We start from the raw sequence: 17,276 nt of genomic DNA on the forward strand, positions 1-17,276 counted from the left end.
AAAATTATAAATGTTACAACTTTATAAGACTTTATGTTTTAACATCTAATAGGACTAGTCCTGCCTGATTTTTCTTTTTAGTGTTTTCCTATTTTGTATGGTGGTTGTACTATATGAACTTTAATATTAACTTGTGTAACTCCAAAAAATGTTTTTTGTTATTTTTATTGGGATTACATTGTTTATTAACTTAGGAGGAAATGACATTTTTATAATGTTTAATCACCCTATCCAAGAAAAGATATCTTTGGCTGGCACCGTGGCTTAACAGGCTAATCCTCTGCCTTGCGGCGCCGGCACACCGGGTTCTAGTCCCGGTTGGGGCGCCGGATTCTGTCCTGGTTGCCCCTCTTCCAGGCCAGCTCTCTGCTATGGCCCTGGAAGGCAGTGGAGGATGGCCCAAGTGCTTGGGCCCTGCACCCGCAAGGCAGACCAGGAGAAGCACCTGGCTCCTGGCTTCGGATCAGCGTGGTGCGCCGGCCGCAGTGGCTGTTGGAGGGTGAACCAACGGCAAAAAGGAAGACCTTTCTCTCTGTCTCTCTCTCTCACTATCCACTCTGCCTGTCAAAAAAATAAAAAAGAAAAAGAAAAAAAGAAAAAAAAAGAAATCTTTGCATTGTTCAAGGCTATGTCTTTCAAAGTGTGTTAAAGTTTTCCTATTATAGATTTTTACATATTTGTTTATTCTTAAGTATTTAATTTTCTTCATCGATATTTAAATAGGGTGTTCTATACCATCATGTCCTATTACTGATGATTGCTTGTATATGTTTGGTCAATTATATCCTCCATTTTATTGAATTTTTAAAACTATTTGATTTAGTTTTATCACCGGTTCTCTGGGGCTTTCAGTTATATTGTCACACCATTGCAAAAGGAATTTTATCTTCTTTTCCAATTCTTATGTGTCTAGTTCAGGGACCAGCAAACTTTCTGCAAAGGACCAAATAGTAAATATTTAAGGTATTATTAGCCATATGATATCTGTCTCTACAACTAAGCCATATACAATAAACATCAAGTGCAATGTTCCAACAAATCTTCATTCATAAAAAAAAAAAAACAGTAGATGAGGTTTGCTCTGGAGAGTAATTTGCCAACCCTTGCTCTAGTTGATTTATCTATTGGTGAATGCCTCTTGCACATTGTTTACTAGTAGTATAGATAGTGGATATCCTTCCCTTATTTCTGATCTTACCTTAAACACTTCCCCATTAAGTAGGATATTGGCATTACAATCAGGTTACATATATTTTTCTATTTTCTTGAGTATTTTTATCGGGAGTGATAGTTGACTTTCTTAGGCTTTTTCAAGATCTGCAACTATATAATTTTTATCAACTTTGGTTTACTAGTGTGGTATATGTTATTAATGAATTTGATAACATTTCTAAGGATACAGAGTTGATTCATAGATCTTGTTAGATTTCATTTATTAATATTTAATGTTTTTACATTTCTATTCCTATTTGATACTGGTCTATAATTTTTAGTTCTATGGAAAGTTTTTGTTTTCAGTGCTTTGGAACAATTTGCAGAGCACTGGGAGTATATGGCTTTTTAGGTTTGGTAGAATTTCTTCTGTTAAACCATGTAATCCTGGTGCTTATTCACAAGGTAGTTCCTTGATAATGGAAATTGGTATGGTGGCCACTTTTGGCAGTCTGCATTTATCTAGGACATTATCTATCCTAGATTTTCAAATTTATTTGCACAGAAATCTATAAAATAGTCCCTTATGATTAAAAATATCTGCCTGTTTAAATAAATTCTCCATCTACCATTTCTTCTTTATATGTTTGTATTCTGTCTCTTGATAAAGTGTGTCTGTGTTGTTAATTTTTTTTCAAATATCTGGAGTGGATTTCTTGATTTAGTCCATACTTTTTTTTGTTTTGTTTTGTTTTTGGTGTGTCTTCTCTCTTAGGTATCAATTAACTATTATCTGTGGGCCAGCTACCTATTTTTGTAAATAAAGTTTTCTTAGACCACAGCCATATCACTTAATAATGCATTTTCTATGCTTGCTTTTTTTTGATCGATTGATTTGTTTGAAAGGCAGAGTCACAAAGAGGCAGGAGCAGAGAGAAAAAGAGACATTTTCCATCTGCTGGTTCACTTCCCAAATGGCCACAACAGCTGGAGCTGGGCTGATTGGAAGCCAGCAGCCAGGAGCTTCTTCCAACCATGTGAGTGCAGGGGTCCCACAACTTAGGCCATCTTCTACTACTTTCCCCAGCCATGGCAGAGAGCTGGGTTAGAAGTAGGGTAGCCAGGACTCAAACTAGTGTCCATACGGTATGCTGGCACTGCAGGCACTGGCTTTACGTACTACCCCACATCCATGGCCCCTGTGCTTGCTTTTGAGCTACAACAGAACTGAGAAGCAGCAGAGAACATAGTGCTCACAAGCCTAAAATAACTACACTGGCATCATTTAGGAAAAAAATTACCAATCCTGGTTCTGCCTCATTAATTTGTGCTTTTACCTTTACTATTTCTTGTGATTTATTTTGTTTTAGTCACCTATAAGATTTTGAGTTTGAATTAATTCATTCATTTTATTCTTCTTTTCTGGAAAAAAAATATTGAGTGCTGAGAGTTGGCACTGTAGCCTAGGAGGTTAAGTCTTTGCCTGCAGTGTTGGCATCCCATATGGGCTCAGGTTTGAGTCCCAGCTGCTCCACTTCTTATTCAGCTCCCTGCTAATGTTCCTGGGAAACCAGCAGAGGGTGACCTAAGCCCTTGGGCCCTCGCACCCTTGTGGGAAACTCAGAAGAAGCTCCTGGCTTCAGCCTAGCCAAATCCCAGCCACTGTGGCCATTTGGGGAGTGAACCAGCAGATGGAAGACATCTCTCTCTCTCTGTCTAGTTTAGTAGACTCATTAACATAACAAAGTCTTCACACTTTTTGCTGTAAGGACTCAAGCCCTCACACTTGTGGTTGATTTTTGACAAAGTTGCAAAAGTATTTCAATGGGAGAAAAGGGTTTTTACAATAAATGTTACTGGGAAACTTGGACTTCCATGTACCAAATAGTGAATTTAAACTCATATCACAGCATACATAAAAGTTAACTCAAAAGAGGCTAAAATGTAAGAGCCCAAGCTGTAAGACTTCTAGAAGAAAACAAAATTGTCAGAATCCCCAGGTTAGAAAGAAAATAACACAAAAATCAAAATCAATGAGAGAAAAAAATTTCCAAGTTCAGTTTCACCAAACTTTGAAGTATTTTGCACTTTAAAAGACATCATTAAGAAAACAAAAAGGTTGGCTGGTGCCACGGCTCAATAGGCTAATCCTCTGCCTGCGGCGCCATCACACCGGGTTCTAGTCCCAGTTGGGGTGCCGGATTCTGTCCTGGTTGCTCCTCTTCCAGTCCATCTCTCTGCTATGGCCCGGGAGTGCAGTGGAGGATGGCCCAAGTGCTTGGGCCCTGCACCCATGTGGGAGACCAGGAAGAAACACCTGGCTCCTGGCTTCGGATCAGTGCAGCCCCAGCCGTGGCGGCCACTTGGGGAGTGAACCAACAGAAAAAGGAAGACCTTTCTCTCTGAAAATATAAGACCACAGTTCCACAAGAGTATAAACTATTAATCCTTTATCAGTTGCATGGATTGCAAATACTGTCTCCCATTTTGTTGGTTGCCTCTTCACATTCTTGAATGCTTCCTTTGCAGTGCAGAAGCTTTTTAGCTTGATGTAATCCCAGTTGTCTATTTTACTCTGATTGCTTGTGCTTCCAGGGTCTTTTACAAGAAGGCTTTGCATATGCCAGTGTCTTGCAGATTTTCCCTGATGTTTTCCTCTAATTGTTTTATGGTATCAGGTTATAGATTTAGATCCTTGATGCATTTAGAGTAGATTGTTGTATAAAGTGTAAGGTAGGGATCTTGTTTCATGCTTCTGTATGCGTAGATCCAATCTTTCTGGCACCATTTGTTGAAGAGGTTGTCCTTTTTCTAGGGATTGAGTTTAGCTCATTTGCCAAATATTAGTTGGTTGTAGATGTGTGAGTTAATTTCTGAGGTTTCTTTTTTGTTTCTTTGGTCTACAGTCTATTTTGGTGCCATTACCAGGCTGTTTTGATTGTAACTGCTCTGTAGTATGTCTTGAAATCTGATATTGTGATGCCTCAATTTTGTTTTGGTGTTTAAGATTGCTTTAGCTCTTCATGGTCTCTTGTACTTCCATATGAATTTTAGCATCATTTATTCTAGATCTGAGAAGAATGTCATTGATATTTTGATTTGGATCACATTGAATCTGTTAATTGCTTTGGGTAGTATGGACATTTTGATGAAATTCATTCTTCCAACCCACAAATATAGAAGATTTTTCCATTTTTTTGGTGTCTTCTTATATTCCTTCAATATTTTGTAATTTTCATTGTAGAGATTTTTCACATCCTTAGTTACATTTATTCCAAAGTATTAACTTTTTATTTTTAGTGCCTATTGTGAATGGTATTTATCATATAAGTTTTTTTTCTTAGCCATGGCATTGTCTGTATATATAAAGGCTACTGATATTTTTAAGAAATCTTTTATTTAATAAAAATAAATTTCATAGTTACAGCTTTTGGAATATAGTGGTTCTTTCCCCCATATGCACTCTCCCACCCCCACTCCTGTCCCACTTCCTACTTCTTAGCCCATCCCATTCTTCATTAAGATTCATTTTTAATTATCTTTATATACAGAAGATCAACTCATATACTAAGTAAAGATTTTAACACTTTGTACCCCAACAGATAAAAGTATAAAGTCTGTTTGAAGACAATTTTTTTCAACTTATATTTAATAAATATAAATTTCCAAAGTGCAACTTTTGAATTACAGCAGCTTTCCCCCCGATAAGCTCCCTCCCACCCACACCTATCCCATCTCCCACTCCCTCTCCCATCCCACTCTTCATCAAGATTCATTTTCAATTATCTTTATATACAGAAGATCAAATTAGTATATACAAAGTAAACAGTTAAACAGACTGCACCCACAAGGACACACAAAGTATAGAGTACTGTTTGAGTAGTAGTTTTACCATTAATTCACATAGTACAACACATGAAGGACAGAGATCCTACATGGGGAGTAGGTGCACAGTGACTCCTGTTGTTGATTTAACAATCGACACTCTTATTTATGATGTCAGTAATCACCTGACACTCTTGTCATGAGCTGCCAAGGCTATGGAAGCCTTTTGAGTTCACCAAAAGACAAGGCCATCGTCAAAGTGGAAGTTCTCTTCTCCCTTCAGAGAAAGGTACCTCCTTCTTTGATGGCCCGTTCTTTCTGCTGGGATCTCACTCGCAGAGCTCTTTCATTTAGGTCTTTTTTTTTTTTTGCCACAGTGTCTTGGCTTTCCATGCCTGAGAAACTCTCATGGGCTTTTTAGCTGGATCTGAATGCCTTAAGGGCTAATTCTGAGGCCAGAGTGCTGTTTAGGGCATTCGCTGTTCTATGAGTCTGCTGTGTATCCTGCTTCCCATGTAGGATCATTCTCTCCTTTTTAATTCTATCAATTATTTGCAGACACTGGTCTTATTTATGTAGTCCCTTTGACACTTAATCCTATCATTATGATCAATTATGAACTTAAACTGATCACTTTAACAAGAAAGATGGCATTGGTACATGCTACCTTCATGGGATTGAATTGGAATTCCCTGGCATGTTTCTAGCTCTACCATTTGAGGTAAGCCCAAGTGAGCATGTGCTGAAGACAAGTTTTTTCTTTTTTCTTTTTTTGACAGGCAGAGTTAGACAGTGAGAGAGAGACAGAGAGAAAGGTCTTCCTTCCGTTGATTCACCCCCCCAAATTGGCCACCACGGCCAGTGTGCTGCGGCTGGTGCACCACGGCTGGTGCACCACGTTGATCCAAAGCCAGGAGCCAGGTGCTTCCTCCTGCTCTCCCATGCAGGTGCAGGGCCCAAGCACTTGGGCCATCCTCCACTGCCTTACTGGCCACAGCATAGAGCTGGACTGGAAGAGGAGCAACAGAGACAGAATCCAGCGCCCCAACCTGGACTAGAACTCAGGGTGCTGGTGCCACAGGCAGAGGATTATCCTAGTGAGCTGCGGCGCCGGCCAAAGACAAGTTTTAGAATTAATTCTCAAAGTATAACTCCTTAAGGACAGAGGTCCTACATGGGGAGCAAGTACACAGTGACTCCTGTTATCGATTTAACAATTGACACTTTATTTATGACGTCAGTGATCACCTGAGGCCCTTGTCATGAGCTGCCAAGGCTCTGGAAGCCTTTTGGGTCCACAAACTCTGTCATTATTTGATAGGGCCATAATCAAGGTGGAAGTTTTCTCCTCCCTTCAGAGAAAGGTTACCTTCTTCCTTGCTGGTCCTTTTTTCCCCTGACTGTATACTTTACTGTGCTTTGTATTCTAATTCCAGTATTCTTTCTTATGCTTCACTGATTCTGTTTTTAAGGCTCTCCACTGCATTTTTTATTCGTTCTATTGAATTCTTCATTTCATTTTGATTTCTCTTTAAAATTTAAAATCTCAATTTCATGTTGTATTGAATACTTCATTTCATTTTGGTTCCTCTTTAGGGTTTCAATTTCATGGTGCTTTTAATCATGAAGTGATGTTGTATTTTATCAAATGCTTTCCCTGAATCTATTGCGATAACCATTTAGTTTTAATTCTTCAATTTCTTAATATGACGTGTCAAATTTATGGATTGTGTATGTTGAACCATCTTTGTATACCAGATGTAAATCCCAGGTGGTCCCAGTGAATGATCTTTCTGATGTGTTGTTGGATTTGGATCTGTGTTATTTTATTGATGATTTTTGCATCTTTGTTTATTAGGGATATTGGTCTATGGGTATCTTTCTTAGCAGTATCTTTCTGTTTTAGGAATTAATGTGGTGGTCTTATAGAAAGAGTTTGAAAGGATTCCTTCCCTTTCAGTTGTTTTGAATACTTTTAGAAGAATTGGAATTAGTTTATCTTAAGGGTTTGATATTATCCTATAAATCTCACACACTAGTTTCAGTCTTTCTCACTTTTCTTTTTTTTTTTTCTGAGATAGTTCCAAACATTGTCTTTTGTGTTGGATATTCTTTCTTCTGCCTCACCAACTCTGTTGTTATGGCTTCCTGCCCCCCGCTTCATATTTTTTATTTGACATACTGAATTCTTCACTTCTAATATTTCAGTTTGATTTCTCTTCAATATCTCTATCTCCTGGCAACATTTTTTATCCTTGTCCTGTATGGATTTCTTTAACTCATGAATTTTCTTCTCACTGTTTTTAGTAATCTTATTCTTTTGAATTCCCTTTTAGGCATTTCACTAATCTCTTTGACTTCACACTCTAACATTGAAGTGTTGTTGTGTTCCTTTTTGGAGTCATATTGTCTTCCTTGTTCATGTTTCTTATATTTCTACATTTAGTTTTAGGCATTTGTGGAAGCACTTGTCAGTTTTCTTCTTGATGGCTTTTATCTTTGAAATATTCCTCTGTAGTTTAGTGGAGTGTCTGTTCTTTCAGTGGATATTCAGAAAGGTGTGCTTGGTGAGACCAGGGAGCTCCACTGGTGCAAGAGGGTGGTGCAAGAGTTCAGGGTTACACCCCAGTTAGGTATGGTAGATCTCTTCAATTGTCAGCAGTGGAGAGGGCAAGATCATATTGGTTGGTGTGATCACTGCCTCACCTTTTCTCTGCCAAGGTGATCAATGCCCACAGTGAGCCCAGAGTGGCTACACACCTCATCCATGCAGGCACATGAACCATAAAAAGGATCTGTGCTGTCCTCAGTGTGAGAACAGAACCCTCTGCACTGACCAACCCCAGGTACTCAGTGAGCTCTGAGCCTCTGAAACCAGACACAGTGATTACCCAGAGACCCAGTTATACCCCATGCCCTATTATACAAAGAATTCCCTGAGTCCTAGTGTGTATGGTTCTCACAGTCACATGGATCAGGACATCCACTCTCAGCTCCATGAACCTACTCAAGTCCACGGAGAGAGCTGAGGCATTCCCAGAGCTAACTGCCTGTTGTTCTGCCTAAGCAGTTGAGTTTGGGCACCTGTGAAAGAGTGAGGGGAGTGGAGTGCCTCTCAGTCCTCAGTAGGGCTCAGCCCCTGCCAACCCTTCAGGACAGAGTTAAAAGTCAGTGAGGACTGCAGATTTATCCCTCAGATAAAATACCCTAGTTGTGCACGAGCTGTGGAATGCTGTACTTGTCTTATTAAAATGGTGCTTCATCCCTGCTAGTTGCTGGGAGACTTTGCGGGGTGGGGTGGGGGGCTAGGAAGGAGGCAATGTGCTGTCCTTTCAAACAGGGTTAACTGGGCACCCTGCCCCTGGCCAGCCCTCCAGGCTGGACTCAAAGTCAGTGTGGCCCACAAGGTTCTCCCTCAGGCAGTAATCAGTAGTGACAGGGGTTGCTGTAGACGCCTCTCACTTCTAAGAAGGTGATGTCCTCTTCTGACTGATTCTGATGCCAGTAGGAGCAGAACAGAGGTGTACTGCCCAACCTATTGCTGAGTATGGCACTTTGTGGAAGTCGGGGAGGGGAAGGAAACAAGAGTATTTCCCTCTTCCAAGCATGGCAGTTGCTGAAACTCCCACCAGCTCCTCAGGCTGAGGTAGAAGTAAGTGTGTGACTGTAGAATTCTCTCTCAGCTACAACTGTGAGTAGCAGGGTGGGCAGCAATTTCTTCCTACCTTGACATGGTATGATTATAGCTCACTGCCAGCAGCTGGCTGCAGTGGTGTCTTCTATCTTCTCACCTTCTGCTTCATTGTTTCTTTCCATTTGAAAATTTCTGTCAGTCCCCTGGAAATGTGGTCCTTCCTTTATTCTTTTCATATCCCAGAGCATCTGGAGTTTCTGTGGCTGTATACTATTCAGCCATCTTGGATTCAGTCCCCAACAATATGTGTTTTACATTCACCTCTGCCTCCATCATGCCTATTCTGTGTGACCAAACTGCAGCAAAGTCTTAGCCATGAAAAAAAGTCAGATTTTTCCCTTGATATTTTGAAATATACTTGCTTAGCTATTAGCTTGCATTTGAACCAGGAATATTAAATAGCTTATTACTAAATATTTGCCTTTACAGAGCAATTTTTGTCACTAAGGACTTCCCTATATAGAGCAATTTCAACATATTTTACCGATGAGAGGAGCCATTCAGTGCTGTTTGTTGAATATGTGTGTGAAATGAACCAAAGGAAGGGAGATTATCTGGAAAGGAGTCTTCCTCTTGAGGTGCTAAAGATAAGTCAACAAAAGCTTCATTTAGCATATCCCCTCTGTCCAAGGGGCCCAGGAGTTCTGTTAAAAAGATGAAAATATGAGTCAAATACAAATATGATTTCTACTTACCTCATAAGATTACAGAAAATCTTTCATATTCCAGTGGAACTTTTTTATTTTGTAAATTTACTATGTAACATATAATAAAAATCTTATAGTCCCTGTCCCCTATTATTTCTGTAACTTTTTTACTTACCTTATTCAGTGGAGTTTGATAACTGAAAAATGAATGCTTTCACGTTCATATATATGTGTGTGTGTGTGTGTGTGTGTATGTGTGTATATGTATATATATATGTATGTATGCATTTAAATACTTATTTATTTGAAAGAGTTACAGAGAAAAAGGGAGAGACAGAGATAGATCTTCCATCCACTGGCTCACTCCCTAGATGGCTGCAACAGCCAGGGCTAAGTTAGGCTGAAGCCAGGAGCCAGGAAGCACATCAGTGCCCCACATGGGTGGCAGGGACACAGATACCTGGGCTACCCAATGCTGCTTTACCCACTATGCCATAATGCTGGCCCCTATTTTTAAATATTTATTTGTTTATTTTGAAAGAGTTACAACGAGAGAGAGAGAGAGAGAGAGAGAGAGAGAGAGAGATTGATTGATTGATTTAATCCACTGGTTCACTCCCAAGTTGACCACAGTGGCAAGCTCTGGGCCAGGCTGAAGTCAGGAACTAGTAGCTTCTTCAGGTCTCCCATGTGGATGATAGGGGTCCAGGTACTTGGGCCATCATCCGCTGCTTTCCCAGGCAATTAGCAGGTGGCTGGATTAGAAGTAGAGTAGCTGGGATATGAACAGGTGCCCATATGGGATGTGGGCATCACAGGCAGAAGCTTTATCTGTTGTGCCATAACACCAGCCCCTCACATTCAAATTTTAAATCACATCTTTCTTATTCATAGTATTTTTTGCCAGAGCCTTATTCAGATATTTTTTTGTTAGTCAATTACTGGAATATTTTGTTATCTTGAGATGCTGTAAGAAGTGGATTATTTTACTCTATCAAATACAGAACACAATTTGAAAAAGTTTAAAATATCCAGTTTTTGCTTTCAGTTAGCATTTAAAGTGTATAGAATAGAGAAATATACTTCTACCTCATTCAGATGTATAGCAGTGTTAGAGAAATAATGGCGACTTTCACAGGGCATTGTTTAAAAAAATGGAGACATAACTGAAAAAATATATTTTTTAAAAGATTTGTTTTTTGAGAGGCACAGTTACAGACAGAGGAAGAGACAGAGAGAAAGGTCTTCCATCCATTGGTTCACTCCCCAATGGTCGCAACTGCTGGAGTTGGGCCAATTGGAAGCCAGGAGCCAGGAGCTTCTTCTGGGTCTCTCACACAGGTGCAGGAGTTCAAGCAAATGGGCAATCTTCTACTGCTTTCTTAGGCCATCACAGGGAGCTGAACTGGAAGTGGAGCAACCAGGACTTGAACTGGTGCCCACATGGGAGTTGGCACTGCAGGGGGTAGCTTTACTTGCTACACCATAGCACAAGGCCCTGAAAAATGTTTTTGTTATGACAAACATAAACCTTATTAAAAATTCAAAAAATTCTTAGGGCCACTGTATATGTGTGTGTATGTGTATAATTGCAGAGAAAGCATTAAATTTTTATAACTTTCAAAATATACATTTCAGTAGTGCTAAGTGTATTTGCAGTATTATATACTGTGTCTCTAGAACTTTTTCATCTTCAGAAACTGAAATTATACCTGTTAAATATCAATTTCCCCTTTTCTCCTCTCTGTAGCCTCTGATAACCACCATTTTATTGTTTTCATGAATATGATGATTGTAGATACTCATGGGAGTGACATTATACAGTATTTGTGTTTTAAAAATTTTTTTATTTGAAAGGTTGAGAGAGAGAGAGAGAGAGAGAGAGAGAGAGAGGATGAATCTATCTTTGATCCACTGGTTCACTACTCAAATGGCCATAACAGCCACGGATGAACCAGAGCAAAGCCAAGAACGAGGAACTCCATCCTGGTCTCCCACATGTGTGTAAGGGGCCTAAGCAGTTGGGCCATCTTCCACTATCTCCCCAGGAGCATTAGCAGGGAGCTGGTTCAGAAGAGGAGCAGCCAGGTCTTGAACCACCACTCTAGTAAGTGGCTTAACCCACTGTGTCACAATGCCAGCCCTCAGTATTTGTGTTTTTCTGATTGGCTTATTTCACTTAGCATTATGTACTCAAGGTTTATCCATGGTGTAGTACATGACAGGATTTCTTCCTTTTTAAGGCTGAATATCAGTATACTCATTGTGTGTGTGTGTATGTGCATGTGTATACACACACACATAGCACATTTTACTTGTTCATCCATTTATGGAGATTGTTGATACTTCTGCCTCCTTACTATTGAGAATGATTGTTATGAACCTGGGCATGCAAATATCTTTTTGAGAACCTGCTTTCAGTTCTTTTGGATATATACTCAGAAGTAGGATCACCAGATCCTACTATAGATGTATTTTTTTTGAGGTAACAGTGCACAAAGATTCTGATTTCCCCATATCTTCATCAACACTTGCTATTTTTTTTGAAACCATTCATCCTAATGGGTGTGAAATAATATTTCATTGTGGTTTTGATTTTCATTTCTCTAATGCTTAGTGATGTTTAGCATCTTCTGCCTGTTGACCCTTTGTTTTAATTTATTTGAAAGGCAGACAGACAGAGATGGAGCTCTTTCATACTCTGATTCCCTCCCCAAGTGCCTGTAATAAGCAGGGGTGGGCCTGACCAAAGCCCAGTTTGGTGGGTTTCCTATATGGGTGGCAGGGACACAAATTATTGGGCCATCACTTGCTGCTTCCCAAGGTGCACGTGAGGAGGAACATGGAATTGGAAGTGAAACTGGAATTCAAATCCTGGGACTCTAACTAAGACATTCCAGAATGGGCTGTGGGTGTTCCAATCAGTGTTTTAAGTGCTGTGCCAACCACCATGCCCTTTTGACTATATATATAGTCAATTCACATCCTTTTTTCACTTTCAGTTTTTCGTTGAGAGTAAGAGTTGTTTATGTAGTCTAGATACTTAATCCTTTATCAGATACATGATTTGTGTTTTTTTTTTAATCAGAAAAGCTTTATTTAATGGGATGTTTTAGAACTTGATCCCATGTAATTTTACCTAGTAGAGCACTTATTATGCATATGGCATGATTTTTAGCACTTTATAAATATACAAGAGATGCCTCTTATCCTCAATTTCACTTCACTGTTGGCAACTGTGGCCAAAAATATGAGTATTGGGCTTGACCCTTCAAAGAGAGATTATACTCAAATAACTTTCATTACAGTACCTTATGATTATGCCTAATTTACAGGTTAAACTTCATTGAGCTATGGATGTACTGGAAAAAAACACAGCATAAACAGGGTTTGGTACTGTGCTGGTTCTAGGCATCCATTGAGGGTCTTAGAATGGAACCAAGGTTGGTAAGAGGGGAAACTGTAACACAGTTCTCAGAGGAATCCTCCCTTCCAGCATCCAAAACGACAGTTGACTTGCAGTCACTTGCAGGACGCTGACTTGGAGGGCAAGGATGCGTGCAGGGCTGGGCTGAATTTCCTGTCCCAGGGACTGGACAAACTTGAGGTAGAGCAAGTCATAACATGCTGGTCACAGGCACATTGACTGCCCTCATGATTTATAAATATTTTCTTCCATTCCATGGATTGTTTTTATACTTTGATACTTTATTCTGTCCTTTGATGCAGTTTTAAAATTTGATACCATCCCATCTCTAGTACCATTTTTCCACATTTGCTTTTGGTACCATATCCAAGAAGTCACTGCCATGTCCAATATCATGAAATCTTTGTCCTAAGAGTCTCATACTTTTAGGTTTGTATTTGGTATAAGATAAGGGTCCAGCTTATTCTGTTGCATGTGGATATCCAGGTTTCTCAGTACTGCCTGTTGAAGACATAGTCATTCTTTTTCCACCAAATGGTCTTGATATACTTATTTAAAATTATTTGATCATATATTTAAGAGTTTTCGCAATTTTGTTCTATTCCATTGGTCTATAGATATTTTTTGGGGGGAGGTCTCTATTGTTTGTTTTTTAACTATCTGTGACCTTGGAGAAGTCATTTAATCTTTCTGAGCTTGTATTTTCGTATCTGTTTAACCTAAGTGGTACTTTAGTTGATCACTGAACTATTTCTCACTTTGAATTTGATGAAGTAGACAACAAAGAAGAGTTACGCTTGGTGAATAACAATTAAAAGGACAAACACTAAAGAATGATTAAGAGAGTCATACTTGCTAGGTAGGTAAGATAGAATAATAATTCTATATAAATAGTGTAACTCAAGCCGGCGCCGCGGCTCACTAGGCTAATCCTCCGCCTTGCGGTGCCTGCGCACCGGGTTCTAGTCCCGGTCGGGGCACCGATCCTATCCCGGTTGCCCCTCTTCCAGGCTAGCTCTCTGCTGTGGCCAGGGAGTGCAGTGGAGGATGGCCCAAGTGCTTGGGCCCTGCACCCCATGGGAGACCAGGATAAGCACCTGGCTCCTGCCATCGGATCAGCGCGGTGCGCCGGCCGCAGCACGCCTACCGCGGCGGCCATTGGAGGGTGAACCAACGGCAAAAAGGAAGACCTTTCTCTCTATCTCTCTCTCTCACTGTCCACTCTGCCTGTCAAAAATAAAATAAATAAATAAATAAATAAAAATAAAAAAAATAGTGTAACTCAATACACTATTTATATATCGAGTTACACTATTTATATATATAGAATCTCTACTTCTCATAATGACCATATAAAGTAGGTATCATTACCCAATTTGCAGATACAGAAACCAAGGGTCAAAGAGATTAATTGCCTTGCACTGAGCCAATATCTATTAAGTGGCAAAAAATGTCAGGATTCATACCTGAGATGGCTGGCACAAAGCCAATTTTGTTCTATTTCAACAAAACACCTGAGTTAAAAGAGAAATGCACTAAGGGAACTTATTGCTGTTATACATGGGTCTTCTGAAATAAATGGCATTACTTCTTTGGTTATCATATAAATTATTCTTTAAATCTATTCTTTTGTTAGCCAAGTACCTTCAAAGGAGATATTCTTTCCAACCTAAAGTCTCCAGAGGATTCTCAGGGTAAAACACAATTCAAGATGTGCAATCACATGGAAGAATGAAAATCTTTTATAATATTATTTGTTAAACTGAGAGCTCTACTTAACAGAAGCCATTAACATATTTACAAAGTAGCAGCTGCTCTTGTAAAAAACGACAGGTTTTTAGAGGCATAAAAATAAACAACTTGATGAGTACAAGATAAGCCATTTGACAGCTTCTTTGTGTACATTGCACAATATATAGAAAATTCTGATATTTACATAGCAATTATACTATAAAGCCTTTTAAGTTAAAAGGACACAGAACCAGTAAGAACTGAACTTTTACAAGAATTTCATACTGTTCTTTCAAACCATGTAGGGAACCCCCAAACATAATGTTTTAAGAAGGGTTAGGTTTTTGATTTAAAAAAAAAAAAAGCTTTGTTCTTAGAAGTTAGTTGTATGTGGATGAACCTTGGTTGAACTCAGTTGAGTTCTCTCTTGTACTCGAATTTGAGTGAGACCTCTTACTAAGATCATTAAAACTTGCGGTAAATAAATCAACAGAGCAAATCAAAATATTTTAACAAACACGTTTTAAAAGTAACTGAATGTTTGAATTTTACTTCTTTTTAAAAAGTTTATTTATTTGAAAGGCAGAGTTACAATCTAGGAGAGATAGTCAGAGATCCTTCATCCTCTGGGTAACTTGCCAGTGGCTGCAACAGTTAGGAGTTTGGAATGACATCTAATTCTCTCAGTGGGTGGCAGAGACCCAAGTACTTGAGCCATATTTTGCCTTCCCAAGCACTTTACCAGGGAGCTGGATGGCAAATGGAGCAGCTGGGACTTGAATCAGCACTTCCAGATGAGATGGCAGTGTCATAAGCAGCAGTGTAACCCACTGCACCGCAAAGCTGCACTGTGTCTTATTATTTAATCTGTTGTGGTGCAGTGGGTTAAGTTGCCATTTGCAATGCCAGCATCCCAAATGGCACTGGTTCATGTCCTGCTGCTCCACTTCCAGTCCAGCTTCCTACTAATGTGCCTGGGAAAGCAGTGGAGGATGGCCCAAGTACTTGGACCCCTACCACCCATGTGGAAGACCCAGAGGAACTGCCTGGCTCCTGGCTTCAGCCCAGTCCAATCTTGGCCTTTTACACCATTTAGGGCATGAGCTAGCAAATGGAAGATTCTCTCTTTCTATCTGTCTCCCCTTCTTTTTGTAACTCTGCCTTTTACCTTTCAAACAGTTTTAAAAAAATCTTAGGATTATATTTCAGTAGTATTGGTTTTCTTTAGTTGAGATGTAATGGCAAGATACTAGTTATTACAGTTTTATTTATTTCTTTTTTTTTTTGGACAGGCAGAGTGGACAGTAGAGGGAGACAGAAAGGTCTTCCTTTTGCCGTTGGTTCACCCTCCAATGGCCGCCGCGGTAGCGCGCTGCGGCCAGCGCACCGCGCTGTTCCGATGGCAGGAGCCAGGTGCTTATCCTGGTCTCCCATGGGGTGCAGGGCCCAAGCACTTGGGCCATCCTCCACTGCACTCCCTGGCCACAGCAGAGAGCTGGCCTGGAAGAGGGGCAACCGGGACAGGATTGGTGCCCCGACTGGGACTAGAACCCGGTGTGCCGGCGCCGCAAGGCGGAGGATTAGCCTACTGAGCCGCGGCGCCGGCCTTATAGTTTTATTTCTATGATGGGTCTTCAAAAAACTCATGGAAAGATGTGCATTATGAAAAAAGTGTGCGTGAATTGCAAAATTTTTTAAATAAAATTTATTCTTCAATCCTATTTTTCTTTTTAAAAAATGATTTGTATATTCATTTATTTGAAAGGCAGAATGAAGAGTGAGAGAGAGAGAGAGGAGCCTCCATTCACTGGTTCACTCCTGAAATGGCTGTCACAGCCAGGGCTAGGCCAGGCTGAAGTCTGGAGCTGGGAACTCTGTCTGGGTCTTCCACGTGTGTGGCAGAGGCTCAAGTACTTGAGCCATTATCCGCTGCCTTTTTGGGCAAGTTAGCAGGAAGTTGGATTGGAAACAGAGTAGCCAGGACTTCAACCAGCATTCCAGTATGGGATGGTGGTGTGGTAAGTTGTGGCTTAATCCATTGCATCATAACATTAGCCCATCAATCCAATTTTCCATTAATTTTTTGAAGCACCCTCTTATATATTTGTAAAAGTTAAGTCTTGACTAAATGATTTAGTAACAGCTATCACATTTTAAGGATTTTTAAAACTATTATTAGAAACATTAAATTTTGAAAATTTTCATCTAGTATCTAAATTTTTATTTTATAATTAAGTTATTAACATAACTAGGAAGAAAAAATTTTAATCGGAAGAGAAGTCAAAAGCTTTAGACCTTTTAGTCCGTGTTTCATATGAACAAATTAGAAAACTGCAAATTAATAAATGGTACTGAGTCAGTATAATTACTGACAACAATCTGAGGTTTAGTCTAGGTTCTGCATGTGATACACTTGATCCCATGAATTTTCAGTGGGTATTACAATTGTTGGGAATTTATCTCCATACCTTTATATTTTGGGGTTCATAAGAATATGTTGTCACTAAGTTTTGTTGTAGATGCTGTCTACATGAGGTTCACTATGCTAATTACTCTTTCTGTTTTGACAGGTTACTGGAAGATTATAGCACTGCAGTGATTCCATCTTTTTCAGAGTTCTCTGGCAGCACTGATTTTAATAAAAACAGGTAATAACCCAAACATCTATCCATAAGATTCTGGTTAAACAGATTATAATATAGCCATACAACTGAATAATCTCTTTATAAAAAAGTGGGGCATGAGCAATCAGACTACATATACTGCTTTATAACCTTCTAAAATATTTTGTTAAAAACAG

General features: G+C 39.6%; 1 protein-coding gene across 2 annotated transcripts in view; it reads right to left on the minus strand.

Annotated features, from left to right (window-relative positions):
• Positions 1 to 320: 320 nt before the first annotated feature.
• Positions 321 to 17,276, minus strand: part of WDPCP (WD repeat containing planar cell polarity effector) — a 654,855-nt gene continuing 637,899 nt past the window's right edge. For both annotated transcript variants that reach the window (XM_062209520.1, XM_062209519.1), the window contains 2 exons: positions 9,156 to 9,315; positions 321 to 933 (listed from right to left, as the gene is read on the minus strand). In XM_062209520.1, coding sequence (XP_062065504.1) covers positions 915 to 933; positions 9,156 to 9,315 — 179 coding nt within the window. In that variant the 3' untranslated portion in view covers positions 321 to 914. The remainder of the gene's footprint in view (positions 934 to 9,155; positions 9,316 to 17,276) is intronic.

The sequence above is a fragment of the Lepus europaeus genome, chromosome 13 (assembly GCF_033115175.1).
Source record: "Lepus europaeus isolate LE1 chromosome 13, mLepTim1.pri, whole genome shotgun sequence".
Classification (NCBI taxonomy): domain Eukaryota; kingdom Metazoa; phylum Chordata; class Mammalia; order Lagomorpha; family Leporidae; genus Lepus; species Lepus europaeus.